The 8296-nt window shown below is 49.1% G+C and overlaps 1 protein-coding gene and 1 long non-coding RNA gene across 3 annotated transcripts in view; one reads left to right on the top strand and one right to left on the bottom strand.

Moving 5' to 3' along the window:
• LOC109288476 overlaps positions 1–6110 on the top strand; it is an 18824-nt gene extending 12714 nt beyond the window's left edge. Inside the window, exon 2 of the long non-coding RNA XR_002095145.1 lies at positions 5362–6110. This is a non-coding gene — a long non-coding RNA (uncharacterized LOC109288476). The remainder of the gene's footprint in view (positions 1–5361) is intronic.
• Positions 1–8249, bottom strand: part of FAM169B (family with sequence similarity 169 member B) — a 59592-nt gene extending 51343 nt beyond the window's left edge. For both annotated transcript variants that reach the window (XM_019504023.1, XM_019504024.1), the window contains exon 1: positions 8201–8249. In XM_019504023.1, coding sequence (XP_019359568.1) covers positions 8201–8225 — 25 coding nt within the window. In that variant the 5' untranslated portion in view covers positions 8226–8249. The remainder of the gene's footprint in view (positions 1–8200) is intronic.
• Positions 8250–8296: the final 47 nt, after the last annotated feature.

Here is an 8296-nt window from a genome sequence, read left to right as displayed (position 1 = left end):
GGTGGCATTTGTGGGGTGTGAGGGAGGGTGGGGGGATATGGGGACCAAAGTAGGCAGGGTTTGCTCAGTCCTCTCCTTGGCAGCAGTGATCCCTCGTGGTTAAGGTTGTTCACTCCCACGGGTCAAGGAAAAGGTTGTAAATGAGACGATTGATGGCTAAGAAGGCCAATCCTAGAGCCACAGACTCTCTGGCAAGTACCACAGGCGCTGGTTAAAGGGAGGGCTGAACCACAGATTTCTCAATCTTGTTTCCTTTCCTTCCATTTCTGTTGTTTTTCTGCCTCCAAGGCAAGATGGTTTTCCTCAAAGTAAGATGTACCTTCTCTCACAAGGCGTTGCCTTGTAGCCCTGTCCCAGGTTAGTTTTTCTCAATTTATGTCAGTACCCTACTTGCTAATGGTTGCCTTGAGGGTGTCCTTGAAACATTTCCTCTGGCCCCCATGAGCCCTTTGTCCTTGATTGAGTTGGGAGGATAGCACCTGTTTTGGTAAATATACATCAGGCATGTGCACGCAGTGCTCTGTCCACCACTGCTGATGTTGAATAATCAGCGCATTCATGCTGGTAGTGTTTGCATTGGTGAGGACACTGGCATTTGTGTGACGACTCTCTCACTCCATGGCAAGGATCGTCCAGAGGTAGCATTAACGATGGTGTTCCAGGCTTTTCAGGTGGTCCCTGTAGGTCATCCAAGCTTCAAAGCTGTAGAGAAGAGTTGGGATTACCCCACGCTTTCATAGTAGGAGCTCCGTTCGAATCCTGATGTTGTGATCATTGAGCAGATGATGATGCAGTCTTCCAAAGGCAGAGCTGGCACATCGGATCCCACTTGTCGATGTTGGCCTTCTCTGAGAGTTGGCTGCTGAGGTATACAAAGTGTTCAAAGTTCTCCAGTTCCTGTCCATCAGTGAGGATCTTTGCTGGCGGAGTTGACTGGCCTAGAGCAAGGTGGTGAAACACTTTTGTTTTTCTAATATTAATGGTCAGTCCCAGGCACTGGTATACCTGAGAGAAGCAGTTAAGGGCTGTTTGTAAGTCCTCCTCCATATGTGCAACAGCACAATCATCGGCATACAGATGTTCCACAGTCGAGGACAACGTAACTTTGGTTTTGGCACAGAGGTGGGAGAGTAGAGAGAGAGAGCAAGTAGGTGAAAGACAGAGAGGAGAGATAAGGATTAAAATACAATTCACCTTACCGCTGAAGAGAGAAGACTGACTCCATGCAGACAAAACCTCCCATCACGGTAAACAAGAAAAAAGCCCAAAGACAACAGCTGACAACTGAGTTTGGAAAGCATGCTGGTTCAGAGATGCTTTCATTCACAGGGGAGATGGCAGAAAAGCTGATAGACTGAACAATTTGAAAAAATATCTGCATCTGAAAGCCAAGGAATATATTTTTTAAATTGCAGAGTCTCTGGCCCCGTCCCCACCCACCCTTGCGTGATAAGACTAGGATTAGCAGTTAGCAATCCATTAAAAACAGTTCTTTAGTAGTGCCATCATTTAAGCAGTGTGTGGAGCTATACCAGGGGTAGGCAAAATGCAGCCCAGGGGCCAGATGTGGCCCGCCAGGCCATTCTATCCGGCCCGCAGGGCCCCTAAAAAATTTAGAAAATTAATATTTATCTGCCCCTGGCTGGCTATCATGTGGCCCTCAATGGTTTGCCAAAACTCAGTAAGTGGCCCTCTGCCCAAAATAATTGCCCACCCCTGAGCTATACAGATTTTCAGAGGTGCCATGGAGTCTCAGTTCATCCATAATTTCAACTGGCACTCTCAGTGCTCAGTACCTCTAAAAAATCAGGCCCAGTATATTCTGTCCAGAAAGCTGCTTCTAATGCTCCAAACCTGTCAAGGTGCCAACTGCCTCCTCGGAGGTGCTGAGCCCTCCTGCTAATTGCTTTCAAGAATCAGCCCCGAAGTCAGACTCCTTTCAAAATGCAGATGCATTAATTTAAGCAAGAAAGGGAAGGAAGAGGAACGTTTTCCCCCAGTGGTTTTCCAGGATTTATAGCTATCCAAACTAAACCTAGGTACTGCCAGGTTTATGGAAGTGTGAAAGTAAGTACTTCACCTGTCCTACCCAAAACAGCTCTCCTTGAATTTCTTGCTCTAAGAAATAACTGAATCGAGTTGAGGAAAAATGTAACCGTCTCCATTGTTCTGTGTGCCATTGTGCCAGCTATTCTGCAAGTCTTTGAGGTTGCTCCAGAGCCTAAACCCATGCAGTGTTTTGTTTTGCTTTTTCATTTTGAGCAGCTCATAGGAGGGGGCTGGCACTGTACTTTCTATGCACTTGACAGTAAATATGAGATTGTTTAAACTTGCTTTACACAGACTCATCTGTATGGACACATGAAACCATTGCTGGTGGTTAAAAATGCAAAAGGCTTTGATTGTAGTGGCTCGACAAGCAGCCAAAGATATGACCGGGGGAAAAAAACCTCAGCGAGACGGTTATGACCAGAATGGAAGAAACAAGGAAAAACACATGGCTTGATTTCAGAGCAGAAAATTGACTTAGGCTTTGCATAAACGAGAGCATACCTCCAAGCTTGCTGATCTGCAGTCTGCCTTGGAAAACAGAACACGCAGTCTAAAAGCAGAGCCTGTTAAAAGGCATAATGTTTCTAAACAGCATCTGTTACGTACTAATAAGCATTACTTAAAGGACACAGGCCTCCAATTGCTACCAAACATGTACTTATCTGAAACTGCTGCAAGGCAATCTTTACAAAAGTGTCACATGACACTAAGGGAATCTGAATAATACGGAGTGTTTTTATTTAAAGTGGCTTCAATGTTGTGCAGGAAAAATATGGAGGCACTTTCTGAGATTTTGTGACACTGTTCGTGGAACTTCACAGCAATGAGTTACAGGAATAACTGCGGCGGAGCCATTTGCCATCTGCTGTCACTAACAATGCACAGCCCAATCACTAGAATGCAGTTACAAAAGTTTAAAAATGCAACTTTTTTTTTTTAAAGTATCCTAGGATCTCTCCGTAAGGAAGCAAGACCATTTACTTTGGATTGGGGTGACCCCAGGGTCTGTCAATGGCTACGTAAGAACATCACCTCAAAGAACAGTGCCTTGCCACAAAAAGTGTTCAGGAAATTGGCCTTGCCACTGTTACACAATGGCCCAAATGCACACTGTTTATATAGGGTCTCATCCCACCCTCATTACCACAACAGCCAAGCATCACTGCAGGAAGCAAAGTGACTAACCTCGGGCATGTGTTGTTTATTCCCTCTTCCTCTCTCCAAGGAAAAAAGTGCATTCAATGAAGTGCGTTTGTATGACCAGGGTTTTTTTGCTTTCCTTTGTTTGTGGTTTTGCTGGGAAGGGGGCGGAGGAGGGTGGAGTCTGGTTTTATGGTCTGGGATTTGTTTGTCTGTTTACTTCCTCCCTTTGGGGGCACTGCATTTTTGCGAGAGAAGGTGAAAGCACAGAAATGCACCCTCCACGTGGATGAGGTGCCGAGGGAGTTCATTGCAGTCTCGAGCCAGCTCCCAAGGAAGTTCTGTCTCCTGCAAAGAGGAGGCAAGTGCTCCTTACACCAGAGAAGCATCTCTGCCAGGGACGACATGTAGGGGGTGCACACGGGTGCACGTGCACCCCCTGAGCATGGTGGTGCACCCCCTACAAAAAGAAGCCAACAATGCCACCCCACCACCAGCAGTGTCTTGCGGGCGGCCCGCAATCGCCGCTGCCAACGCTGCTGGCAGCATCTGTGGGTGGTCGCCAACCCGATTGGCGCTTGCCACCCCCACCATGCCAGGGCTGGTGGCGTCTGCGGGAGCTCCACGCTTACCGCCGCTGCCGCCGCACTCCTGCCACCACCAGCGCAGCCATGCCCCCCCAGGCACCAGGGGCACACGTCATTCATGATCTCTGCTGAACACATCTTGGGACTTTCAAACTAAGTACAGACAGGCAAAAAGCCTGAGTCTGAATTGATTCAATCTTTGCAGGTTAGTCTAAGTTGTAAAGATTGACCCACTAAGCAAATGAACATTCACTTTTGATTCAAGAAATGCAGCCACATGCCTGCAGTGGCTCAAGCCAGAAGCTGAAGGGTGCTAGAGCACGGCTCTCTGGCAGGCAGCCAGCATGGGGTGTGTGTTCGCTTCCTCTTCCTGCTGCCCCCGAGGTCTCTGGGATTTGCAGTCCAGACTCATAGCAGAAGGACTATGCAGGGTTGCTCATCTCTTCCTCTTCCTGCTTCCAGGTGCCTCTAAGTAGGCAGGGTAGGGCAGCTACATACTCAGGGGAAGGGAAGTTTAACCCCCAACCCTGGCCCCAGATCCCAGCAGGAGTATGCTGGGGGGGAGGGGAAAGGCAGTAAGCCAGCCGTCACTGCTCCAGCTCTCTGGAGCAGATGGCTCAGCCCAGCCCAGCCTTGGGCTGAAAAATGCTGGGGGGCTCTGATTTCACTTGAACCAGGAACAGGTCTGGGACAGACATAAACCAGTTTGAACTAAATCGGTTAAGTCTGATACTACATTCAACCAGGTTTATCTTAAACCAGTTTCAGCCATTTTGAAACTGGTTTATGTGCACTGAGCTTCTATTCTGTTCCAGGTTTAAACCAGTTTCTGGATCACTTAAACCAGTTTATGTGTAACTTCTGTCCCTAGCCTCACTGGTCTTTCGGATGTGCTGAGCCGGGCTTGTGCAGCTCATTTGGCAATGCCTCTACAGTCCTGGGACTTTAAAATTCCATCAATCCTGGAACAGATCTTTTCTGGATGGTATACCCCATCCGTTTAACATAGACATCATGAAAAAAAAAAAAAACCACCCCAAACCTCCCAGAAAGACAGGTGGGATATTAAGTCTCCCATTCCGTATGGGCTAAGCGAGAAGTACAAATTAGACATTTGCTAACTACCACTTTTTTCAGTAAGTGTCTTTTCCATTTCATGGGAACCTGAGCCTAAATCTGCAAATGTTGCAGGGGGGTAGGGGGATACAAAACATAGGGGTAGATACTATTGAAAAGAAAGAGCTGAAGTTCCAGGTGAGTAGCTGGCTCAACATTAGGGCTGGCACAGAATCTGCACAAGAGAAAGGAAGTTTAATTTTAGAGGGAAGGGAACTCAATCCTGCAAGCTGTATTCACATGCAAGTCATGGGACTGTACAGCACGTCTCAGAATCAGACCCCAAAAACACATGCAGTTGGAGCAGGCAGAGAGCATGTAAGCTCAAAAGCACTGCATGCACAAGCAAAGTGAAGGGCTGGCTGTAGTATATTCACATGCTTCGCTTTCTTGTGGACCTGTTGCCAGCTGCTGCTAAATTATTTTTCAGCTCAAAGATATCCAATTAAAAAAAAAAAAGAACTAGGAATGCCAAAATTAGTTCCCAAAGGAGGGGATCGAGTGAGAGAAGAAACACTCGACACGCAGAATTTCAGGAGCAATACAAAAGCGAAGGGGGAAAAAAGTGTTTACAAAATCTGAAGTGCTTGGCAATACAATGTTTGTCTGGACAAGAAACACCACATTGCATTCATCTGGAGATATTTCATTTAAAAGCATCAGCAGAATTGAGAGTCTTCCAAAAACACCAATATCATCGTTAGAAATGTTTGACTTTCGTAAGTGGCCGATAGAAGGGGAAAAGAAAGAGTGATCGGACTCCAGCACATTTAGCCACGAGCAGTGAGAGGAACTAATGAACAACATCATTACTTTATTGAAGGAGATGAAGGAGCTGCTTTAGATCAATGGCTGCAGCTTAAAACGTGGTTCAGGAAATAAATTCACCTTCTCTCAATTTACCTGCTAGCTTGACAAGCGAAGACAGAGCATGAGAAAAAGCAGTGCAAATGCTAACTGAGGTGATGCCGTCGGCCCGCATCCAAGGGAGTGTGTGAACAAAGATTCTTGGACGCGCTCCTAGTCAAATATAAACCAGGAACACTCCTCACTCCAGTCTCTCTTGCAAATCCGCTGTCGAGCGTGCGCAAAGACCCACCTGTCTCAAAGTCAAATCTATTCCCAAGAATCAAACACTGGCTTGTTTATGACTTGGTCACTACTGCACTGTGATCTCTAATTTCGTTTGTCTTAGAGCAAGAGAAACGTACCACCTGCGGGTAATTCTTTTCATTCTGTTGATGGCTGCTAGAACCCTCGGCAGCAAATTCATTTTTGCTACTCCCCCTCCCCCAAATTTTCCAAAAATGAGTTTGTTCTACAACAAATATTTCTAGCTGTGTTCCAAACCTTTCCAGCCACCACTCCAGCGATGTACAAAGTGGGGGTGAGTACTCTGCAACAAGACGCAGGAAAGCTCAGTATCTCTCTTTTCTATATCACACTGATCAGATTAACCACTCTCTCGTGGCCGAAAGACAACTCTCCATCACTTTGTTTCCTTTAAGCCACGAGCAAACTTATGACAGGATAACTGCTGGGGATGCTCTGGTTTGGAGGAAAGTGTGTGTGCATGTGCGTGTGTATGTGCACATAGTCTTCGGGTCCTTCTCATCTTCCTTATGGTCTGTCACATACTCAGACACTCAAATCCCCAAATCACTAAACAGAGCTGACAGATACAGCTCTCTATATACAGAAGCAGTTGAGGTTTGGAGGAAGCTGTGCTGTTTTTATTCTCCTTGTTACTACTACTACTGTTATTATTAACCACTACCTTGCTATGAGAATCTGATCCAAAGCCAATAAAAGTAAACTGAAGTCTTCCCATTCATTTCAATGAGGTTTGGGTCCACCTCTAAAACTAACACCTGGAAAAAGTCTCCTGAGAGCGGGGCAATAAGATGCTTATGAGATGCAGAGAGGCCTTGTCCAGACCATCTCTGTGTTGCACCCAGAAACACTTCCATAAAGCAGACCCCCACTTTGCACAGGCTAGCAGTGCCACCTTAGTGCACTGCCAAGAAGTATGACCCCCATCCATCTGCTGTACCTCCGAAACCCAGAAACAGGGTAGTGGGGCTGCCTCAGGTGTGCCCCCAGCTGCCACTCTCAAGCTCCGGCCCTTAAGAGCAGTGGAAAGAGGGTGGCTTCAAGCACCTCGCCTCCAGGTTTGGCAGGTGCTGGCTGAGCCGAGCCGCACCGCACTCCTCAGCAGCAGCCTCAAGTGACAGAAGAGCTTTAGGCAATTCCTTCATAGCAGCCCTGAGCCCCCAGCAGTAAGCACAGCATTGCCTCCCGGGTGGGACTTAGCACCCGCAGGGCAACAGCAAGTGGGCAGAAAGGCCTTCCAGGCTGTGATGCCAAGGTGGGCAGACATGCATGCCCCTGGCAACTGGGCAAAGTCTCCTACAAAAGCACCCACGAGATACTGCTTCTATCATAGATCAAAAGGCAACATCCTCCTGTGTCAGACACAGGTCCTAGGGACGTAGGACTGAGCTGCCTGCTGTGGAAGCAGGGGGCTTACGGGCTGTAACCAGGTGTCATCTCTTGAAGAAGGCAGGGTAAAATTGTACCTTATAAACTAAGCAAAGCAGCTAGATAGATAGATAGATAGAGCTGGCCAACTCTAGCAATGCCACAACCTCAACCAAGTGACAGTCTGTTTCAAGATAAAGCTTCTTGCCCTCAAAGTGGAGAAGACAGCGCAGAGGAAGGACAAGGAGAGGCCTCCTAGCCTGCGGCCTACTCTCCCCAGCAGACCTGCAACCTTGGCGGATGAATCTGTAGCTCAGAGATTAGACTCTTGAATCACCTCAAGACCCATCGAGGACCCACGGCAGAGACTGTCGTCCTCCAAGGGGCAGATGGCCAACAACGAGACGCAGCGCAGCGCTCGCTACATCCGAGGTGGCCAGCTTCGGCTGGGGCAGGTCACAAGGAGCAGTTCTGCTCGAGGCGGTTGCGCGTGGGACTGTGGTACCCCGGGCAGCTGCACCCCCGGCAGTTGTACGTGGGGGCGTTGCACCCAGGGCAGCTGCACATGAAGCCGCTGCGCCGAGGGCAACTGTACCTGGGGCCATTGCAGCCCGGGCAGCCGCACACAGGACTGTCACCCCCAGGGCGGCCGCAGCCGGGCAGCTACTGACAGGGAGAGCTGCAGGCAGCACTACCTCGCCCGGAGCAGCCGAGCCCAGCGCCGCCAGACCCCGGGCCACTGTGGGGGCCGCGGCAGCGCCGGGTCCCGCGCGCACACACAGACACGGACACACACGGGCGGGGCCCGGGCGGTCTCCTCTCACCTCTTCCTTCCCGCCGCGGCCCCATCACTTCCTCCGCCGCGCCGCTCGCCCCGCCCCCTCCCCGCGGAGCCCCGCCCTCGGCGCCCCGCGCTGACG

The sequence above is a fragment of the Gavialis gangeticus genome, unplaced genomic scaffold (genome assembly GCF_001723915.1).
Source record: "Gavialis gangeticus isolate Ggan-Ray unplaced genomic scaffold, GavGan_comp1, whole genome shotgun sequence".
Taxonomy (NCBI): Eukaryota; Metazoa; Chordata; order Crocodylia; family Gavialidae; genus Gavialis; species Gavialis gangeticus.
The sequence above is the reverse complement of the archived record's forward strand: the minus strand, read 5'-3'. Positions and strand labels throughout refer to the sequence as shown.